Genomic DNA, 23,450 nt, shown 5'->3' with positions numbered 1-23,450 from the left:
TTGACCCCACATTAACATGTGGAATGTGGGGGGAGATGGGAGAAGCAAGGTGATGGGAAAACTAGCAGAGCAGTGGCAAGAACATAAATTCTGGCCCGGAGAGCTAGTTAAGGTGCTTAACCTTGCAGGTGGCCAACTCCGTTCCATCCCCGAGCACTGTCAAGGACCACTCCTGAGCACAGAGCCAGAAATAGCCCCTATGCACTACTTAGTGTGCCTAGCTTCCTCAACGAGACACCATAAATCCTTTTGATGCTGAGAAAGCCCAGCAGTCTTCTATCTTCCAAGTCCCGCCACTTCCCCTCCGTGGCAGGATCACTCACCCTCATCCCACCAAATCTGTGTGTGCTGCTCCATGACCCCATCCTTACTCCAAATCACACCCTGTCCACCCCCTGCTCCGGAAGATGCCCAAGAGGGGAGGGCAAGTGGGTCTGGCTCCCAGCGGGTCTCTGAGAGTAGGCAGAGCTGCAGAGGGAGTGATGGAGCTGCCCGACACCTCTCTCACAGAAAGGGTCATAATTGCTTCACGCCTGTCAGACCTCTTCTACCTTTTGGCAGGTACCTGTCTGCATGAACAGAAGGGTCAGGCTTGGAAAGGAAGGGCCCCCTTCTGCTCTTACCTCGAAAATGGGAGGCACCCCCGTGGCCCTCCCCACCCTGCCATCTCAGTCCTGCAAATATCCCCCCTTTCTGATGTGGCTGCACAAAACGGTTTTGCAGTAGATTTTGTCAGTACTTTATTCCGCTTCTTCCCTGAGAGGTAGTTGGCCATGAGCACAGGGAGACTAAAGAGTGATAGAGCTGGCATGATGAAAGCAAAGTCGGTGGGTGGCATCAGTGGATCTTATCTGGAGGTCCGTGTGTGGCATTCAGAGCCCCCTCCCCACCCACCCCCATCAGTGCACCCTCTGTCTTTCCGGCATTGCTACAATGATGAGCATCTGGGGTACAGGGTTCTCTGCGAAATGAAGAAGTGATAGCATTCAGAGAAGTTCAGAAAGGTAAACTGCATGTGTGGGGTCGCTCAATGCAGGTCAATGACACCTTGACATGCTACAACTTGAGGAGGGAGGAACAGGAGGGCTGAGAGCATTTTTCTACATTTAATCAAATTCCTACTTTGGTCTCACAGAGCGCCCATTTCTGTGGACCTTGTCATAGAAAGGCCACACAGACGCCATAGATCTCTGGCTGGGTGGAATCTCATTCCTGTGTGGATTGGGTGTTTGTAACCCAGTCAGTGAGTGGACAAGTCCAGACATTATTGCACCCCCCTGGATTCAAGATTGAAACTCACCAGCAGTTAGGCCTTTACACAAATATGAATTCACAGCAGTTTGTCCTTGCTGTTTCCTAATTTTCAAAGGCCCAAAGTAACCCTCAGGCTTACTTCCTGCCTGCTTCCTCAAGCTCGGAAGCCAAAGGTTGTTGGGTATATCTCCCACCGCATCTATTTCACCCCCTTTGTTTCGTGTGTCATCCTTCCTGCATCTGTTCCTCCAGAAACATTTGTGAGAGGCAGTATACAAACTATGTATGGAAGATAATACAGGAAAGACAAGAAGCCTGTGGGGTAGGTAGTTCAGCAGCCTTAGCTAGAAGGGTTCCATGAATTTCACTTTGAGGTTCCTTTCCCCAGAGCACAGAAATCCAGTTGCATTATCAGCATGTGCCTCCTCACACTGCCCCATCCACCTAACCTTGACAATGAAAAGCTGGGTGTGCTGGTGTTAGGAGACTCTCTTGGAGGTGAATAACTTTACGGTGACTCAAACATTGTGATGTTCCTTCCTATCAGGGTCCAGTGGTGCTCTGGGCACCTGAGTCTGTTGGGGATATTGGGAACTCAAAGGGACCTGCTCCCCTCATCCTCAACACAGTGCTTCTGGGTATTTTGTTCTTGTCATGGGGCCATGAAATCAGGAATTCAGGAATTCCTGGAGGTGGGAGACAGAGCTCTCATCTTGGTCCTTGGGGATCCCATCAGAACCCAAGCTCAGCATGAGCTAAGAGTCGATCTACCCGGTCTGGGACTCGTCCTAGAGTGACTCTAGGGCTTACTTCCTGCCCACTGCCTCAGCACAGAAGCCAAAGACCGTTGGGTATGTCTCCCACCACATATGTTTCACCCCTTTGTTTTGTGTGTCATCCTTCATGTATCCGTTCCTCCAGAAACGTTTGTGAGAGGCAGTATACAAACTATATATGGGAGATATATAGCTGCTGTATATAATAAGTGTTTGTTTTCATTTTTCTCTCCTGTGTGTCCCCACCCGGTTTAGAACTAAATGAGCCCACAAGCTCAACTTTGTTACAAGGTCAGTATCCCTCTTACCTTACGGTTTCCTCCCCTTCCTATCCTCCCTGAGACCTTCTCCCCACCCCTTCCCCAGTGGCTACTACTAAAGTTGTTTCGTGGGTGGTAGGGGGAGGATAGGGCTGTTCTGGGACATGGGCTAAACTCCAAAGCTCACTTTCTTTCTGATCATTGCTAGAAGGGACAGGAAAGGGAAAAACAAGGAAACATCAACATCTTGGGTAGAGGCAAAAGGTGGAGGGAAGGGTTGGAGCCAAGAAGAAGACAAGACCGGCCCACTGCCAGGTTTTCATGATAAGAGCCCTCCTGATGATCCCCCAGGCCACAGACTTAAGCACCAAGTACAGAAAGACTTGAGTGCTGAGAATTCCTCTGCAGCAAAAAAGAAGGCTCTGGAGACAGGTCCAGAGGTCAATGTCTGGAGTCCTGGAGCAGAGGCTGCTATGGAATGGTTCTCCACTCTTGGCCAGGTCACTCAGACTTACATAAATTCTTCTGTAGGTCACATGATCTGCCTCATCTACCCTGCTGCTGACATTGTTCAACTGAGAACTCTTTTTTTTTTTCATTTAAACGCCAAGATTTACAAAGTTGTTTATAATACAATTGTTTCAGGTATTCAGTCTTCCGACACCAATCCCACCACCTGTGTGACCTTCCCTCCACCAGTGTCCTCAGTTTTCCACCCACCCCTCAAGCCAACCCCCTTAGCAGGCACAGAATAGTTTATTTTATATTGCTTGTTTGTTACATCAAGATGGCAAATGGAATTATAAAAAATAGTTCAGTAAGAGAAAAATTGTGGAAATTGTTATATCTCACAATGGTGTCATTAAAGTCATCGTCCGAGGATTTACTAAGCTTCTTGTTGTTAGTCTATCAACTCTTATGTGCAAGTCTGAATCATGACACAGATGAAAGAGAAGCACATGTGATGTCACAGGGGTGCATGGACTCATATCTCTGTCCTCCTTCCCGTCCTCCTACTTCATACCCTTCCTCACAAGCACACCTGGGTCTCTGGCCTCCATCTGCACAAACCACTCATTTTTCCAAGTCCATGAGAAATCCATTAAGACCATAACTGAACATTTGGAAGGAAGTGGGTTGAGAAAGTGTGGCAGGAATAAAGGATGTGCCATGTAAATAATTTTCCAAAAGGGCAATGCCAACCGAAGAACTGCCCAGCCAGAGGCAGCTCTAAGGACAAGAAAGGAATGACTGTGTCCACTTCCCACCCCAATGACCTCAAACCCATCCTGTGGACATCCAGTTACATCTGGCTGCTGAGAAAGTTATTATAAGAAGAACAGTAATAGTCTCAGGAGGTTGGGGAAGAAGTTGAAGGAATGAATTTTAGAGGAAGTGCTTTCAGAGAGCAGGAAATCCATCTCATCCCTTCTTCCTTGTTGAGTGTAAAGGTTATAGCATGTAGACATCTAAAGTATCCTGAAGCCCATCGGTAAAGTTTTTTACGGAACGAATAATTCTTTTTGTACATATCAAGAATATGGGAGCCATGCTAGACATTGCATTTGAGGCCCATTCCTCACTCATCTATAATATTTTTTTCTTCTCTACTTCTTTGCAAATCTCCAATGGACTAGAGAGCTAGCTTTCTTCCCAAGGACTACTCCCAGTCCATGCTCAGGTCATCTTGGAAATACCCAGCAACAATTTATTTCACACACAATTTCCATAGACAGCATTCCCTTGGCTTTAAGAGAAGTACAAAACTCTTTTGCTACCCCGTATCTGAATGGACAAGAATGTCTCTGGCAAGAAAATTTCGTTCTTCCTCAGCATTTTCTGCCACCTTTGAAGTGTTTCTCCCCACACAACAGATTACATGCCATCCTTTTGGATTAATATTTGTTGGTTCCAGGCTCCTGTGATGATGAATAAGGAGTCAGGGATGTACCACCATCACTCACAAAAACTTCTGGGAGAGCAGGCCAGGGCCCACACTGCAAACTCAGCGGCTCAGAGGCTGTTCATTTCCCAGCCCCTTGACCTTTGTCCTTTATCTCTGCAGCATAAAATCAGAGTTGATGCTATCAGTGGGTTGGGAAAGGTTGCCTGATTAATGTCGGTGAACCTTGCCAGGCTCATCAAGCCAACTTATTAATCGGAGACTAAAGCAAACTGTGTGTCAGAAGGAAAAACTTGCCAGAGGAAAGAGGAGCAGTTTTCCCTTGCAGAGGATTAAGGAATTAGCCCCCGTCATCCAGCAGTTAGCATTTCTACAGTGCATGTGTCTGAATGACAGAGGTGTACAAAATTTCTTTTTGCACCCTCTTTCTTGCCCATGTATGGATTCTGTTCATCCTGACACAAAACCAGTCCTCTGCTCACTAGAATCAGGCAGCATCCCTGTGTTTACCTGGGTACTTGGATTCAGCCACATGCTTTGGCTTTGGCAGCTGACAGTTCAGTTGACGGATTGACTAAAAATATTTGCTTGCGGACCTGGAAGCAGGTTTGCTTGTTTCCTTGATACCAAGGATTTATCCAAGTGTGAATGACCTGGATAAGCCTCTCTGAGAAGGCTCAAGCCAGGCCCATCCAGATCCCAGATGACACTTCATCTAGGGTCCAGAGGGTCCTACAAACATACTTACTTCCTTCTCTCCATAGAACCGAGTCAAAGGGAATGGGCTGGAGTACTGCAGGAAGGGACAACAGAGGTCAGAGCTTGGCTACATCACCCCCTCCAGGGGGCAAGAAAGACAGTCCTACTCCTAGAAGACCTGGAGCACTCCTGTCTAAGAAAGCTCAAGAAAACATTCTAGCAAGATCCAAGGATGAGTGCCAGTCTTCTAGCTGTGTGTGTGTGTTTGTGAGTGTGTGTGTGTGTGTGTGTGTGTGTGTGAGAAAGAGAGAGAGAGACAGAGGCAGAGACAGAGAGACAGAGAAAGAGAGAGAGAGAGATTTGGGCACACCACTGGAAAGGAGCAGTTCAATGTTCAATATTGTTATTCTGATAAGCCCAACTCTCAAATAGAGCCCTCCCCTGCTTCCTTTCTCCAGCAGAGATGCAAAGCCAACATTCCCATCTCTTTTCAGCCCACTGACCCCAGATGCACCCTGTTGTTATTTCAGAGTGAAGGGTCTATAAGCTATAAGCACTTTATCCATTTAGCATCCAGTATCTCTCTCCAAGCTCTTTGCTTCTTCCAGCTACCCTCCTTTGTTGAGAAAGACTCAACAGGGTTCCCGCATTTAGAAGACAGTCCCTCCTTCACTGTGGGGCTGGTTTCCAGAGCTCTACAATCCTCCAAGGGACTTTTCTCCCCCAAAACACAGGCAACCTGGTTCCTGGCTTATTTCTGTCATCTTGGTTTGACCTCAAACAGTCTGATTCTAGATTACCTCGTCCATCTTTAAATCTTCCTAGTGGATTTCAGAGTCACCTACAGAGGGAGAGACAGAGACAGAGATAAACAGAGACACACACACAGAGAGCATCTTTCTTGTTTCATCTTCATGTTTCATCAAAACATGCTTTTAAAGAGAAAATTGAGGTCTTGCATTCCTAAGCATATAGCTATTTTGCTCAAATATCTTGGTTGACATTAGGCTGAGTCATATCTAAAGTGACTCTCCTTCAGGTTGCGAGCATCTTTGCACAGAGAATCAAATCACTTCACTGCAGGTGTCCATGTCCATCCCTTTTTCAGGTTTTTTAAAAGTTGAAATTGACAAAAGTGTTAGCTCTTTGGCATGCACCTCCTGGGATCTGATAAACAAATGCACTGTGAGAGATTTCCACCTGCTTGACCTCCAGCTCCATTCAAAGATGAGGAGGCATTGGCCAATCATGCCAGTGCAGAGATAGTTCTGAGACCTCCAAGTGGGAACAGGGTGGGGTCCCCTGGTGCAGACCCCACTGCACAGGTGGGTCCCTGCAACACAAGGCTCATAGCCCCAAGTCAGGTCTCCTGTTCCAGGCATCCGACTAGAGCCTCTTCCAGTTTTTCCATCTTCTGACTCATCCAAGGGGCAAAGGTGTGAGCTCCTCTGGTGCATTTACTCTTTCTCATCAGTGGTTGAGAATCGCCCGGCACAGCAGGAGCGATTGCAATTACTGAGGAATAGCTTCCTGGTCTCAGCTCATTTTATACCTTAGACCTTCACACCTCAACTCAAGCAGAGATAGTCTGGCTCAGAGGCTTGGGACCTGGGGCTGAATTGTGTCTGGGTCCCAGGAATGAGCCTCCCTTGGATGGGTGATGCCACCTGGCCACCAAGCATCAGCTCTGGCAGCAGCGGCTTCCCCCGCACAGTGGAGGGCATAGGGCTGCAGGCTGGAGGACTTCGAGCTGAGCCGAGGTTGCGCATTTAAGGACTGGGCTGAGGTCTGGCCGTGAGGGGAGGCACTTGGAAGAGGGCTCTGGAGGGCTCCCGAACCATCCATGGAGGGCAGAGAGCACCTCCTACCGCTTTCTTCATTAACAGTGATTTGTGTTTAATTTCTCGTAGAAGTGAAAACCACAGCTCTGACCCCTTGGAAAGGTTGGTATACTCGGTTCCAAGGCAGCTGCTGCCTGCCTGGGGTGGGCACGCCTCTGTCTCTTCTGACCTAACGCCAGAAAGCAGCTCACAGGGCTCCCTCGGACCCCGGGCCCAGCTCTGTTCTCCCAACGCAGATTAAACGTGTCCCTAGTAGAACCCTTGCTCCCCAGAAGCTTGCACTTGTGGAAGTCTAATTTCTCTCTGCTGGCAGCACTAATGGGCACTTCCAGGCCCAAGTCTGGGCACTTCTGTCAGACCCACCTCTCACCTGTACACCCACCCTGTGATGTGAGGTCTCCTCAGCCCAACCTGCATGTCGCCCTTTGCTTATGCTCTGTCTCTGTCTCTGTCTCTTGTCTCTTTATCCTGGAGCTGGAATAGAAGTGGGGGGAGGGGGACCGGGGAGGGGATGAAGGGAAGGGAGCAGGGGAAAGGGAGGAAGGGGAGGGCCCTGGTGAGTCATTCAGCTACAAATAAAGTGTGTCTTATTTGAGGCTTTTATTCCTGCCAGATGTTTCCAGTAGAAAATTGACACTCTTGGCGGTTCTCTGGGACCCTGACTATCCCTGTGATTAGTCTCTTTAAGCCTCTGCAGCTTTTTAATGAGAGGGAGATGAGAATGACGTCCGTGTGGGAGGAACGTGACTGGAGGGAGACTAGGGGCCTCCTCTGGGTGACCCATGTCACGTGGCAATGGACCAGCACAGGCTGTGCTACGGGCTGGTTCTCTTCTGTCAGTGCCATCCTGTGATGGAGTGGAATGCTTTGAGGTGGGGCAGGTGCAGGGGTCTCACTGGAAGGGCGAGGATCAGCCTGCTCCAAGCTAGTGCAGAGAATAGTATCCTTGGGACAGGATTCACGCTCCTTCGGAAAATCCTTCTGGTCCACCGAGGTTATGTCCCCCTGTGCCGTTGTGGCAGGTATGAATCCTCAGCCTGTGTCTTTAGGGCTGTGACACTCCCCACAATGCATGGAACCTTCACTGGAGGCTTCCCAGGGTGATGCATATACCCGTGTGACCTCAGATTCCCATTCCAACTAGAATCTCGAAAGAAACACTCAGACAGGGCTGGAGAGATAGTACAGGGGTTAATGCACTTATGATGTGGTAAGCACTGCCAGGAGTGATTCTCTGAGCACAGAGTCAGAAATAAGCTCTGAGCAGCACAGGGTGTGGCCCCAAAACAGAAGCAGAAGAAAAGGAAGAAAGGAAGGAGATGGAGGAGAAAAGGAGATGGAAAAAGAAGAGGAGGAGGAAGGAAAGGGAGGAGGAGGAAGAGAAGGTAAAAAAGGAGGAGGAAGATGAGAAAGAGAAGGAGGAGGAAATGAATAGGAAGAGGAGAAGGAGAAGAAGGAGGAGGAAGAGGAGGAAGAGAAAGAAAAGGAGGAGGAGAGGGAAGAGGAGGAGGAGGAGATGGGGGAAAGGAGGAGGAAGAGGAGAAGAAAGAGAAAGAAAAGGAGGAGGAGGAGGGGAAGAAGAGCAGGAAGAGGAGGAGGAGGAGGAGGAGGAGGAGGAAGCGGAGGAGGTAGAGGAGGAGGAGGAGGAGGAGGAGGAGAAGGAGGAGGAATAAAAGGGAGGAAGAAGAGGAAAAGGAGAAAGAGGAGGAAGCTGGTACAAGGATTGGGAGCAAGTTGGGAGGAGAGCACTCCGAACAGCAGGACAGTCTGTGAGCGTGAAAGCAAAGAAAACGTGCTGGAGGTTTCACAACATGTGCCTCTGTATGTACATTGGTCTGTTTGCATGCATGCTTGTGTGTGTACTGAAGAAAATGAAGACCATGAGACAGGAAGGGCAGCTAAGGGGTGAAAGGCAAATTAGCAACTGGTAGGTGAGTGTTGTCCCCAGAAAGTTTGCAAAGGTTAGAGATGTCAAAGAGATTAATGGCATGATCTTTGCAAATGTAATGCTTTCACCCGCGAATTAGCATAAGAAATTAGCTGAAGGGCTCAGGCCAAGGCACAAACCCAGCAGGTCCTGTGATGGGAAGTGGCAGGAGCCAGGCGCCTCTCTCCTGAGGCTGTGTGGAATCCATTGTTCTGCCCACACATGCACTTGTCCTGATCAAGATTCCCAGATGTGCCTCCAAAATAAGGAGTGTTGGAAGTGAAGGGAACGAAGGAAGGGCTGAGGGGGCGGGCTGCGAACACACAGGGGCACAGCCCCTTGATCTGAAATGGCACTGGGCAGCAAGGAGGCTCAGCGCAGGTGCGTGGTAACAGCACATACATGAGCACACATGCACACAAACATGTATGCACATGCATGCATACTTGGACACACACCATGTTCACACGCATAGACACATTTGTGCACACATGCATGTACACACATTTGTGTATGCATACACATGTCCACATGCCTATGTATGTGAAGATTGGTGCACAAACATGCACACATATGCACAAAAGCACACACATATTTGTGGGCACACATGCACACATGCACAGGCTCAAGTAGGGTCCAGGCATGCTCAGTGATCTTTCCTTTCTTTCATGGACAGAATTTTCAGGCCCCTGTAGTCAGGCCACAGCCCTGCAGGCTCTCGGGTACTTTCCAGCATGAAACAGAGCCACAATGCAGCCCCCAGTGAGCACTGAGAAGGAGCATGCATCAGAGGGCACCCCACACAGACACCATCACCCCACAGAGCTCCTAGCCCCCCAGGGAATTTGCAGTCTTCTCCCACAGGGCATTCTGTCTGTGCACAGTGTGCCTAGGGTCCTGTCCACACATGGCAGGGCCATCTGCCTGGGGTCCTGTCTGGGCACGGTAGGACCAACTACCTGGAATACCTGCTCCCTTCCCTTCCCTTCCCTAGGGACTCTCACTTGCTTTAACGAAAAAACTCCCCATCCCAGCTCTCACACGCTATTGGGGAGATTCAGGAGACATTTGCATGCAGGGACCTGGTTCTGGACAGAGGATGTGCAGGGTTGGGGTGTAGGGACAGGGAGTGGGTACCCTGGAGCAGGAGGGTCTGAACTCCAAGAGATTAAGAGCTGACCAGGAGCCATGCAGCAAGGTGTGTGCATGGCAGAGGGAATACTGTGCTTGGGGTGTATACCCCACCTGGGGTCGCCATGCCCTTGGTCCCTGATGGCTCTGCCAAGTCTCCCAACCACACCCAGGTCTGGCAGGTGATGCTGTGACTCTCCTTCATACCTTAGACTCAGGTCAGAGACTTGGAGTTCAGAATCTCTAGGGCTTGCAGAGAAGTGGGTGGGGCAGAGCCTCTGGATGGGAGAGAACCCCAACATAAGGAGGAGAATTTGGGGCCAGAATGTCAGAGCGTGCAAGAGCAGGTGGGTCTGAGCACCATCCCTACTCCTGTAGCCTCCTTATTTCTCTGGGCAGTCCAGCTACTTGGCACTGCTTAGGGATCGCACGCAGCCTCACATGTTGGGGACATGGATGGCTGAAGCAGGCAGATGGAAGGGTCTCTGCTCCAGAAAAACTGGAAATACTGGAAATTGTATGACCCCTGGCATTCTGGGCCTGCCTCAGCACGCGTGTCTGAGGGCAGGCTGGGCGGGCTGGTGGCTGAGAGGGACACCCGGTGGCAGCTCCCAACCACAGCAGGCTGGAAGGTGATGAGGGCAGCACCCTGCCTCACCCTCCTCTCACCTCTCCCGCCTCACCTGAGCCTCAAAGGCTCTCTGTTCCTGCACTTGCTTCCACGGCCACTCCTGTAGGCAACCTCTGCCCTGCAGACAGCTGTGCCTTGTCTGTGGTGGCCGTGCAGAGGGAGGGACAGACTCTGCTGCTGCAGCTGGAGCTCAACCCTGAGATGGGAGGAGGGCGGAGCGGACAGACCTCTCCAGGGCGAGGTGGGGCAAGCAGACACTCAGGCTGCCATTCATTCCTCCCCCACCTTCACTTTGAACTTGACCCTGAGTGTGGCTGTAATGGGTGGCAGCACAGAGAAGGGGTAGCAGGTGCCGTTTCACCTTGACCTCCCAGCAGACTGTCTGCATCCCGGGGACAGAAGCTTCTAGACTAGTATTTCTCAACCTTCTTCCAAGAGTGGCCGCCATCCCCCCCTGGCTTCCTCCCTGTCCTACTGGGGGCCCACCGATCTCATGCTGTGGGTCCTCTGGAATAATATCTTGGGGAGGGGGGCTGAGAAGCTGCCTTCCTCAGGTCGTCCCAGGTATGGAACTGAAGCAGCTGAGCTGCCCGAGTGGGGGAGGGGTGCCTCATCCTTAGAGGCCAGGCCCAGCGTCCCGGCCACACCTCACCCCTGCCCTCTCTCCACAGGCCCCGGAGCCGTCAGTGAGGTGAACAACGGCACGTCGAGGAGGGCCGGCTGCATCTGGCTGCTACCCCTTCTGGGGCTACACCTCCTGCTGAAGTTTTGACGTGAGCATCCCTTCCCCCCCAACGCCGGGAGAAGCTACCGCCACAGCGCCTACCACCCCACAGACCCAGCAGCTTCGACCACAGCAGCCAGACACCCCGTTTCTAACTCCGACGTAACCACAAGCGATTTTGAGAAGCAGAACCTCATGGGGCACACATTCGAGGGAGGGGAACAAAACCGACGTGGCGGGGTGGGGGCAACTGCAAAAGGAAATTCAAAATCGGCTTCTGGGTCCCGCCCATCTCTAAGGATCCATATGTTGGTTCATTTTCCTTTTTGCAAATGGGAAGAGCAGGAGCCGGCTCTGGGTATCCAGCTGCTAGTGGCCTGTTGCAAATTCTTGGTGGTCAGAGTGAGCCAGGGCTCTGCCACACTGCCCATCAAGAACCCCCATCAAGGAAAATTCTGGAGTTGGCTGTCTCCAATTTGATCAGTCAGGAGAGATGGACCCAGCATGACCAGCAGGTCTGTGGCACCGTGGCCAGCCCTTGGGGACTGTGCCATGATCGTGCGTGTGACACACCGCAAAATTTCAACCCAGACAGGAAGCCAATGGAAAGCCAACAAGTCAGCTCTGATCACCCACCCTGCCGTCCAGTCACTGACCACCTGGTGAACCTTTCTTGGCCCCCCTCTCCATTTTACTACTACACGGACATCATGGATAATAAGGGATTCTGAGTCTTTATTAATTTTATTAATTATATTTTCTGAGATGAGTCTAGTGTGCTTCGTGCAAAAACCAGACACAGCTAAGACGTGCCGACACGAAGGGGGTGAAGTATGTTTGTGCAACGTTAGAAACGAGTCGTGTGTTTCTTTCCGAGGTTTACAACCGGTGGCCCACACACTGGGCAGTCACCACACGGTGAGCCACATGGCAAAGCCACCACAAAATGAGACAAAACAAAACCCACATCCGGTTGAACCGACAGCTCCACCAGCGCTACTGATTTCTCCTTATTTTGGCATCTAACGCAGACACTGCTATGCTTCTAAATGCTGTTTGGAAGTGGAAGGGCGAACCGCACTGTTTTCTTGAGTTGGTTAGTGAGGCTTGTGTTGATGACATATATTCTACAGTATATATATACATATACACACATCTATTTTTTTTCCCTTTGGTTAGAGTTTAAGCCGTTTTTGTTCTCAGCAGATCCTTTCTCCGACATTACTGCATGCTGTATATGGCGTTAGCTGTGTGTGGATCTCAACGATGATAGCGTTTACTGGTAATTGTGTGAACAGCTCCTGCTCTTTTTTGATTTTCTTGGGTTCTTGACACGTCAGAGACATTTCTCAGAGAACAACATCGACACCACTAATATCTGGCACAGCACCTCTGCCAGGTGTGGCACTTGGAGGTCAAAGCTTCCTTCGGCCTCGGGCATTAACCTATGGCAAGCAACTGACCCAACTCAACTCTGTCACCACTTGCTTTAGCCCAGTGAGGATCTGTTGCCTTTGGGACCACTGGAGAATGGAAACCTCTTGGTTTCTTTTATTTAATTTCTCACCTTCGTGTGTGTGTGTATGTGTGTGTGTGTGTGTATGAAAGAGAAGAAAAATGCCGTTTTTAGGTCATTTTTTCCCACCCCCCGAAGCCTGGAAACCAGAGAGGCCTCGGGGAAGGGTTCTGGATGTGATGAGGGAAACTGGGATTGGGGGCTGGGGGGGGAGGGGTTGTCTCTGACTTGACATTAAAAAGTGTTCCATGTCCCTCTTCATCGGTGTGTCACCTCATTCTCAAGTTGGGGTGGAGGAGGGGAGGGAGAGTGGGTCAGAGCCTGCCTGATTTGGGATGCAGACTTGGAGGGGAAGAGTGTTACATTCAACTGATGGACCTTGAGCCTTTATTCCCCATCTTGGGGGTAGAGTGGAAATGCCCTTTATCTCCTGACAGGATCTGGGAACTGGGAGCAAGGTCTTATATCCCCTTCTTCCAGAAGACCCTGGCCAAGGCTGCCAGCCTTCTACATGTGCCCAAGTGTCTTTCCCACCGTCCTCCTGGAAGTAGATTTGAGTCAAGGACCCTTAGGGAAAGGTAGCAAGGAATACAATCATTTTATTCCATCTAATTTCTGGGTGATTATATCTGAAAGAAAGCAGAGGAAAGGCAGCATGGAATAGAATCAATATCTATCAATCAGTTGATCATCTGTAACATGACTGAATGACCCCATGTCATCAATCAATATAGGGCACTCTCTTCCTTCTATTTTGTCCCCAACCCCAACCTCACTTCAAAAGGCATATTTGTAGAAAGACCAATTGTAATGCAAAATCAAATTTAAATGATTTTATTCTTATGGATTCTAGGGGTTAAGTATGAAGCCCTTGGTTCCACTGGGAGACAGAAGAGAGGTCATAAGTGAACAGTCTGGGGTGTCTCTGGTCATGTATTCTTGGAGGGAATGGGTATGTGAGAAGTATCCTTCTCTTTCCTGGGGCTGCTCTAGAAGGGGACAGAAGGGGATGCCTTCAGGTTTCTTGGTGCCCTTCTGCTTTTACACCCTCAGCTCCAGGTGCCTGGAACCCACTCACCCCCTCCACTTCCCAACTATTCCCACTGTTGTTCTGAAACAGCCTGGTAACACCCAACAGATTGGTAGGCCTCCATGCTGTTCCTCCTCCCAATGTCCCCAAGCTGAGCTGAGATAAGCAGGACTTTGGCTCTTGGTAGAATGTACCCCATTGGGGTGGGGGGAATTTGGAAGCTCTCCTGAGCCTGGGACTTGTGGGAACTCAGACTGGAGAATTAGAGTAGTACCCACAAATCTGAAATAAGACAATGGATGTCTTCTCCATTGGAATCCAAGTGTTCTCCTTTATATCCACTTGAATGTACTCCAGCACCATTGCATCCTACCATCATAGGCAACTTTGTCAGCCACCAGCAAACAAACCTGGTGTTAACCTGGTGTCAAGTTAGTGACCCTTCTGGTCCTATGGCTTCTCAGAGCTCAGATTATGCCAGAATAGCTGGTGGGGAGCCAGCTTGGACAGGACTGATGGAGTTGCCAGTAAGAAGAATTATTCTTTCTCCCTCAGAGGAGGGGTGTCCTCCCCTCTGATGCTCGGTGTGCTATACAAGCTCCAAACTGATCAACACCAATGTTAAGAGAGAGTATTCAGGTGACCACAAGAAAGACTGACAATCAGATGGAGAATGAAATTAAGAAAAACCTTTGATGAGAGCTAGGAGGGGATGATAGTTCTCAGGTAACTGGAACTTGGCAAGGCAACACTCTTGCCAGTGGATAAAAGGTCACATCCTAAACACAACCTGTGGTTATCTGTCTTGGTATAGCTTCTTACTGATGGAAGACCGCTACAACAGACTGGTGTACTGGACCTCTTAAAACTCAGAAGCAACCCAATGTCATACCACATGGTTCATCTAATATCCCTGCCTCTAGAATATCCATTGTAGGGTAGGCATGATTTAGGTCTGGCAAATTTTTACCACCTGATGGTAAAAGGTGGTACATGCTTGTGGGACATGAAGTGGGGAATATCGAATTTCTAACTACTGTTAACACTCTTGAAGAATCCCATTGACTGTCATGCAATAGAATATCTGTCATTTTTGTTCTTTTTGGCCACTCACTAAACAACAACAGCGCTCAGGTTCCTGTAGATAAATATTCCCAGGTCTAATTTCAAATGTCTTTGAGTGCCCGAAGGCTGACTTCTGATGGGCACGCTCCATAAAGTGATCATCCCAGACAATGAGCCCCAGTTGTTTTCTGACCTTGCTTTGGGTATTCGTAACTATGGTGAGGCAGGTATTTTCACCTTCAAACTTGAATGATCAAACCTATGATCTCACTGAGATTTGGCCTTTTCCATTGTGCTGCACTTACCCTACCTTTAGTAGGGTAAAGGGTTTACAAGAGAAGATGGTCATACTAATCAACAATGGAGTCCTTTCGGGGCTGGAGCAATAGCACAGCGGGTAGGGCGTTTGCCTTGCACGCGGCTGACCTGGGTTCAATTCCCAGCATCCCATATGGTCCCCTGAGCACCACCAGGGGTAATTCCTGAGCGCAAAGCCAGGAGTAAACCCTGTGCATCACCGGGTGTGACCCAAAAAGAAAAAAAAGAAAAAAAAACAGTGGAGTCCTTTAACAGATGAATTTGTTTGATAAAAATATGTGAGATGAAGGATCAGCAAAACATCCACCCATTTCTATTCTTTCAATGATAACGTTCTGAAATGCTTCTCATTGTGGATGGAGAGATGGAGCAAACACTCTGACGTGGTAATCCTGTTCACATGTGAACCATGCAAACCATGCACCCTCACCAGATGAACGACTTCAGGAGACAGATCTCCAGTGTCTGAGAGAGGATCTTTAGTATTAATGATGATTATTTTAAACCAAATCCCCTTCAGCATGCTATCATTGTTCCATTGGGAATCTAAAATGGAGTTAGTTATACACTATTCCTACACACACACACACACACACACACACACACACACACACACACACGCACACATACACTATCATCAAACACTATTTCTGTGCCTCGTTAAACTCTGTTCCTGCACTCACCTTCTGCACACATCTTCTCCACCCCAGGATGTTGGATGGATCAAGGGTCCTGAGTGTTTGTACCTTCCTTTGTACTATCTTTGTCTAGGTCTCCACCACACCCTGTTTTTTCCAAGACTACCCAAATGACAAAACTAGAACATTATGGTGTTTCATAGAAAAGACCTTTAATTCTGAAGCTAATAAAAAAAAGTGTACATACTTTTTCTCTACTTTAAAAATCATTAGAATAATTTTTTTTTCTTTTTGGGTCACACCTGGTGATGCACAGGAGTCACTCCTGGCGGTGCTCAGGGGACCATCTGGGATGCTGGGAATCGAACCCGGGTTGGCCGCGTGCAAGGCAAACGCCCTACCCGCTGTGCTATCTCTCCAGCCCCAAAAATCATTAGAATAATTTTTTAAATGTAATATTTCCCTGCCAAAATTTCTCTTTGATTAAAATTATCTAGAAATGTTAGTTGACAATAGCTATAGAACTTGCTTGTTTCTGGACAACACAAATCTAGAATTTTGAGTAATTGTATAATATTTTGAATGCAGAATTTTACTACTAATTAGTAAAGTTAGGTCCTGAACCAGAGTCTATTCGAGATATTGGATTCACTCTCCTTAATATATATGATAGTATGATGCATGAGTGCTAATAGAATAATTTTCCATCTAAAAGTTAATCAAGCACTTTCATCTTTTATAAAAATATCTGCAAAAACATGCACAGAAAGCTGCATTTTTGGTCAGTGGCAACTGAAGGTATGAATCTGTTCAAATTCTATAGCCAGCTTAAGTGCCTTCATTTCTAGAGTTGCCCAGAAGGAAGCAGAACTATAGCTCCTGCCTCTGGATGCTTTAAGTGATTCCTTAAGGAGATACTGAAAGATGGACATTGACACTTGGCAAGGCAAGTTGTCCGTTAAAAGACAGCAGCTTTTCTGGAATGAGAACCAATGTAAGTCCCAAGCTGCTCTTTTTATGATGCAAGAAAAACAAGAGAATGTGTGAGACCCCGAGGAAGGAATGGAAAGTGGAGCAGGTCAAATCCTGCTGTGTGTGTGTGGGGGGGGGGGGGAGGGTCGGTGGTACCACTGTCACTGTCACTGTCCTCCCGTTGTTCATCGATTTGCTCGAGCGGGCCCAGTAACATCTCCATTGGAGGCTTTTGTGGTACCAGCTCTAGCTGATTACTTAATGATACCTACTCTTACCAAGGTTCTTCTAGAAAATGACAGGGCAAGTCATGGGAAGCGGAGTCCCCAGTAAAGCATGAGATGATCCTATCATATCCTGATAGGCATCTTCCATGGGCCCGCGACTGTGTGTCTAGATCTCACACAATGCATCTTCACATCACTGATTCATTCTTAAACCTGCCGAGTCTCCTCGTCTTACCGACACCCAGACTCAGTCCCTCATTGTCAACTGTGCTGGAAAAACCTGAGAAGATGTCAGAGGCTGTGGGCACAGCTCACATTGGTCTTGCTGTAGAGTGACTGACTGAGACTAGAGTTTTCCTTCTTCATGGGCTTGCCTGACCTCTCTAAAGCATCAAGAAATTCTAAAGTCTCTGAAAGCCCCAAAAGAGGGACAGGTCAGTGAGACCCTTGAGCCTTGCAGCTCTGTGTTCAGTGGAGAGAGAAGACAGAACCAAGTGCCTGGAGCACACAGGGTGAGGGGTCCTTCTCTCTCTGCAGAATGATGTGGGAAAGAGAATGCATGGGCTAAGTGTCCTGTGTGTTCCCAGTGGCAGACTTTTGTGGGCTTGCATGACCATCACTCAGAGAAGACAGATGTGTGTGTGATCCAGTTCAGCAACAAAGTCCTTCACTCCTTGAGTTTATCCAGAGTTCAACCAGGGAGATACAGGGAACTAAGATGGCAGTGCAAGGAGAGATCTAGAAGCATGTCCCCTGCTGTGATCCTGTATGTGGGAGGAGCCTTAGAGATGGTCACTGATGGGGAGGTCCTGAGGAGGGTCTTAGAGAGGAGAGGAGACTGTCTTCATTCACACCCACACCGTGAACACCTCTCGTGGAAGGTCCTGGGTGAACACCATCACGTTGTGCCTGGGAAAGTTAGTCTGCATCCCTACCTACTGGCACCTCATTTTCTACAGGAACTGGTATAGGTAGAGTCGTAGGTATGATATAAAAGGATCCCACTACGTGGCCTTGAGTTTTCTGTGGGGTGCACTTCCTGGACCCTTGACTTCCACGCTGGTCAAGTGAAGATAAGGCAAGTTGGTCTCAAGAGCCTCACCCCCACCTCTATCCCCCACCCAGATCCAAGACTACTTGAATCCATTCTGTATTCCTCTCTGGTCCCAATCTTCCATGATATTAGGAAAGCCCACCTGTCAGACCAAGGCAAAGACTTGGGGAGAAGGACACATCTTGGGGTGAAATATCAGAGGTATTCACTTGGTTCATCAGGACCCCAAGTATCTGTCCTGACCCAAAGAGGAAAAAAAATGATCAGTTCTCCCTCTGAGGCCATAGCCCTCTGGAAAAGCTAATGGGATACAAAGATGTGCCTCAAGGCAAACCCTCCCAAACCAATGCAGTGCCTGAGGATTCTGGTGAGTGTGCATTGACCAGCTCCATATGCATAAAGGAAAAAAGAAAGACCCTGCTCTAAGTTAGTGCAAGCCTGGATTTTCCTTAGAGGATGATGACCCAGGGGTCTAGAGGGATAGTACAGTGAGTACATTTGCCTTGTACACAGCTGACCTGGGTTCGATACCCCAGCATCCCATATGATACCCAGAGTAATTCCTGAGCACAAAGCCAGGAGTAACCTTTGAGCATCACTGGGTGGGGCCCAAAAACCAAAAAAAGGGAAGCTGATTCATATATCTAATAATTGTGCCCCCCTACTTAAAATTTTCATCTCCTCTCTTCTCCCCTCTCCTCTATTCTCTTCCCCTTGTCTCCTTTCCCCATCCATCTCCTTCCCTAACCACTCTCATCTTCTCTAGCCCTCTCCAGTACCTTCCTCTCCCCTCCCTTCCCTTTTCTTCCTATCCCCTACTCTAACCACTCTCTTCTCTCCTCTCCTCCGCTCCCCTCCCGTCCAGGCACCCTACCAATGTATGCCCTCCAGTGCACTGCACTCTCTGTTGACATGCTTTTCTGGTGTCATGCTTTGATTTCAACAAAATAAACAGAAGACATAGACCTCTCCGAAATTATCCAGGGCATTGATATGAACTAGAGTTCAGCACGGAGGGGCCCAACCCATTGCCAGAGCACAACTGGGAAGATGCATCAGCAGCACTTGGGGAAAAAGCTTATACTGCTGATGACTCTTCTCACCTCTGCTCTGACTCTGACAACAACATTTGATCAGGTTAAGCCACACCTGAGAATGGCTTGGTTCAACAGAGCCCCAAGAGCATCTAGTCAGCATTATGGTGTGGTCCATACCCCCCCCCCCCCCATCCTGCTGTTTGGAGGATGAGGCCACAGGGCTCTGGATACCTTGGGACCACTCCTGGTGATACTCAACCTGACTCTGTAGGCTGAAGAGTTAAATACTCAATGCGATGCCACACCATTGGTTCTGGGAGGAGACGGTGCTGGGTAGGGGAAACAAACCCCAGCCTTGTGCATGGAGGGCATGCTCTTCATCTTTCTGTGCTCTCCCCCATTGCATGTTTTATTTCCTTCCCTGTTAGGCCTAGAGTGGTCAGGGCAAAGCACATGGGAAACCATCTCAGATTCTAAATGAATTGTTGGGGTCGGAGTCTCAGGATATTTATCCATCTCACATCTCTCCCAACCTGTGTTTCTCTGAGTTCTTGGTGCACAGTGAAGAGGACTATTCATGTCTATGGAGCCAAGGGTAGGTCAGCATGTGGGGAAGCGGTCAGTCAAGCCAGTCCTTGGCTCTCCTGCTGCATGCAGAAGTCAGTCCTGAGCCAGAGGAAAGTGCATTTGCTCATAGCACACAGGAAAGTCCATGCAGCACCCAGGCCCGACCACACCCACGGGCCCCTCCACCCCACTACTTCCCACCCACAGATTCCCTGGGCATCAGCCCTGACTTCCTTTCCCAGGAACACACAGCTTTGTTCTTCCACCTGCTGGAAAGCCAGGAGAATCTGAGTTACTGTCTCCTCATGGCTAGTCTTCAAAACTAATAAAGATTCACCAGCAAGATAAGAGTCCAGCCAGTACTCTGACTTCCAGAACCCGGGGCACCCCACTGGCATTCACGCCTAGAAGCACACCCCTCTCTCATCAGCAAGCCCAGCTGTCTGAGGTGGTTCTCTGAGCAACTCATGTGAAGTCCTCTCTGATGCTGTACCCCACAATCTTGGGACCCTGAGTCTTGAGCAGCATTTTCCAACACATTTCCCTTCCTTGACTGGACTCATCCCCCACTCCATTTCTCCATCAACTTTGTCCTAATAACCTTGGGTAGAATCTAGGAAGAAACAAGCAAAAAAAAAATGCACAAGTTGATTCCAACTTAGACTAACCATTGATAGAGCAGAAGAACCATGATGTGAGAATCTGTTTTGACAACATCTCGAGGGAGAGGACACTAACCTCAGAGTCACCTCAGTCTGGCTCACTGCCAAGTGTTTCACAAATGCCCCAGGCACTGCTAGGCCACAAGCTGTACCCAACTGAGACATTTGGCTCAGTCAGGAAAGTCTATTGGACTTGGGCACATTTCTTCAGAGTTAGCCATGTGAGAAACAACTCAGCTTAGCAAGATGGATATAACAGCACAGTATCACCCCAGTTCTATTATTTCCAGTGTTGCTTGAGGAGTGACACCAACAGTATGGTTGAGTACAGTTTTCTAGTCACATCTCCCTGGTGTCAGCAACAACTTGGCATTCATCCCTGAACAAAAATATCTTTGTGTGTGTTTTGGGACCCAGTGACATTAAGCGAACGGTCCCAGGAAGTGCCTTGTTGTGTGTGAATTCCATGCAACAGGTTTATCTACCTTGGGCCTGACGGTGATTCCTACAGTGGCTCAGAACCACTGCAGCCCTTCTCGGATTAGTGTAGGAGCACAGAGCACTGATGGAGTCAGAGATGAGCCAGAGACCCCTGGAAGACCAGTTTTCTAACAGAAAGTTATGGCACACGGTGGAAGAAAGAAAATCAGTGTGCATGTCTTAGAGTAAGAGGAACAGTTTAATTTGACCTTTGACTCTCTTCCCCCACAACTCAGAGGCAAACTTGACTCCAGTTTGCAATTTCTTCAACCAGAAGTAGTGACAATGTGTGGGCAAGTGAACCCGTGGCTTCCCTGGCTTTATGGGGAAGCTGCTCATTCTAGAGTAACTAGAGGAACTAGAGCTGTGTAACTGTGTAAGTAGAAGTGGGAAGAGGCAGTGAAAGGAACTCATGGGTATCAAAGGGGATGTGGGTCCTGTTTACTGCTCACGGGCAGCATCAAGAAGCCTACGAGTTCCAGGGGATCCCTCCGCCTGGCCTGTGGGCACCTGGAACACTTCACCTGCCTCACAGATACAGCCACACATCTTGTGGCTGATTGAGCATGCCTGTGAGCTTCAGGAATTGACATAGGCAGAGAGCGAATGAACATTCAAGGAAAAGTTGACCCAAAGGACTTGGAGAAACCAAACACTGGAGTTCTAGCTTCACCTTTGGGGAGACAAAAGGGAGGTTGGTGATACTTGCTCTGTTCTAATGCAAGATGAGAAGGCGGCAAACAAGGCTGCATATATACCACAGTGTTGAGCAAACAGCAAGAAGCTGTCAAAATCACAGAAGGTCTGAGCGCCTCCAAATCCCCAGCAGTACTGACAAAAGGTATTTCACTCCCAAGGTCCACTAGTAAAGAAGTTGACCGAAACTTCAAATTCAACAACAGCATTGCCTCATTTCAAGGAACATGGTAAAAATGAACAAACGTGACTATTGAAAGATCACCAAAATCTTCCAGGAACCTACCCCAAAGGCAGGAAGATCATTCAGCTGAGGATTCTGAACAGGTGTTCTAAATAAGTGTAATGAGCTCCTAGAAAACAGACAACTCAATAAAATGAGGAATATAATGCAAAAACAAAATGACAGGTTTCAGAACAATAACAGTAATAACAATCATGAAAAAGAACCAAGCAGAATGTCTTCTGAAACTGAAGAATACGTTACATGAAACTCTCAAAAGTGTGGTAGCATTGACAAATTAATCAAACAGTAGGAAAAACCAGGAATTAGCAGTGTTTCCTTGAAATTATACAGCTAGAGATGAACAAATTTAAAAGAATTTTTTAAAAAGGAAAACCAACCTACCTGATTCATAAGATAACCTTAAAAGAGGCAAACAGCAAATTTTCAGGGTCCCAGAAAGAGTGAGAACAGGGCAAAACATTTATTCAAAGAAGTATTTGTGACAAACTCCCCAAATCTGGAACAGGATTCATATAAACAAGTAGATTTAAAATAAAGCATGGGTCAGAAAACAAATTCTATCTAAATATCTTCCCCAAAACACTTTATAACAAACTGCCATAAACACAAGACAAGAGAGGATCTGAAAAGAGGCAAGAGAAAAGAAGTTTTCAACTTACAAAGGAAACCAAATAAGTCTGGAAGTGGATTTCTCAGCAAAATTCTGACAGACCAAGAAACCAAGGGATGATATATTCAAAGTGCTAAAATAAAAAGAAATGAATTGTCAACCAAGAATACTCTGACAAAGTTGTCCTTCAGAAATAAAGATACAAAAACTTCCCCCAACAAACAGAAGTTAAGGTAGTTTATCACTAGTGTATCTTACTTACAAGGACTGTTGAAAATTTAAAAATCAAACTTAAATAAAAGGATTCTAGCTATTATCAGTAAAACATAAACATACACAACATACGGGGAAAGAGAAATATAGAGTCCAATTGAGAATATTTTAAAGGTATAATATGGTAGAATATTAACCACTCAGATGTAATCGAAGTGGTAAGACCTAAAGAATTAAAAATCATAGCTACAATTTTCGATTTTCTTTAGCGGGCCCAGTAACATCTCCATTAGAGACTTTGTTGTTACTGTGTTTGGCATATCGAATACATCACGGTAGCTTGGCAGGCTCTGCCTGGTGCGGGCGAGATACTCTCGGTAGCTTGCCGGGCTCTCTGAGAGGGGCGGAGGAATCGAACTCCGATTGGCCATAATGGCTGCGTGCAAGGCAAACGCCCTACCGTTGTGTTATCGCTCCAGCCCAATAATGTGGTATTAAATACACAATATGAGAAGATCAATTGTGATACTGAAAACACAAAATGGGGGGTGGGGTGGGGAAGGGCTCTAGAAACAAGGGGAAATAGCCAGATAACAATTGGTTGGCCATTATCAATCAATAAAAGCTTGGTGTATATGAATTAAATTTTCAAGATAAAACAAAATAATTGAATGAATTGAAGATGAAAAGATCCTTGGACCAGAAATGTAGTTCCATGGTAAAGTGTATGACTTGTCAGTATGAGATCTGGGTTCAATTCTGGCACCATAATAAGCAAATACATAAATAAGAGGAAACTAAAACTTCCAGTTCTATGTTGTATATAAGATACTTTTAAGTTTTAATAACACTCAAAGTGAAGGAATGGAAAATGGTAAATCATGCCAGTAAAAGACAAAAGAGTAAGGATTATTATGTTGCTATCATATGAAACAAACTTTTTTTTTGCTTTTTGGGTCACACCCGGCAATG

The 23,450-nt window shown here is 47.8% G+C and overlaps 1 protein-coding gene across 4 annotated transcripts in view; it reads left to right on the top strand.

Moving 5' to 3' along the window:
* NTM (neurotrimin) overlaps positions 1 to 11,792 on the top strand; it is a 1,044,600-nt gene extending 1,032,808 nt beyond the window's left edge. For 2 of the 4 annotated variants that reach the window (XM_056131451.1, XM_056131454.1), the window contains exons 8-10: positions 2,286 to 2,321; positions 6,803 to 6,835; positions 11,094 to 11,792. In XM_056131451.1, coding sequence (XP_055987426.1) covers positions 2,286 to 2,321; positions 6,803 to 6,835; positions 11,094 to 11,194 — 170 coding nt within the window. In that variant the 3' untranslated portion in view covers positions 11,195 to 11,792. The remainder of the gene's footprint in view (positions 1 to 2,285; positions 2,322 to 6,802; positions 6,836 to 11,093) is intronic. The other 2 variants (XM_056131452.1, XM_056131453.1) reach the window with 2 other exon arrangements.
* Positions 11,793 to 23,450: the final 11,658 nt, after the last annotated feature.

This window comes from Sorex fumeus, unplaced genomic scaffold (assembly GCF_029834395.1).
Source record: "Sorex fumeus unplaced genomic scaffold, SorFum_2.1 ptg000091l, whole genome shotgun sequence".
NCBI lineage: Eukaryota > Metazoa > Chordata > Mammalia > Eulipotyphla > Soricidae > Sorex > Sorex fumeus.
Note: the sequence above shows the minus strand (reverse complement) of the source record. Positions and strands in the feature narration are given on the sequence as shown.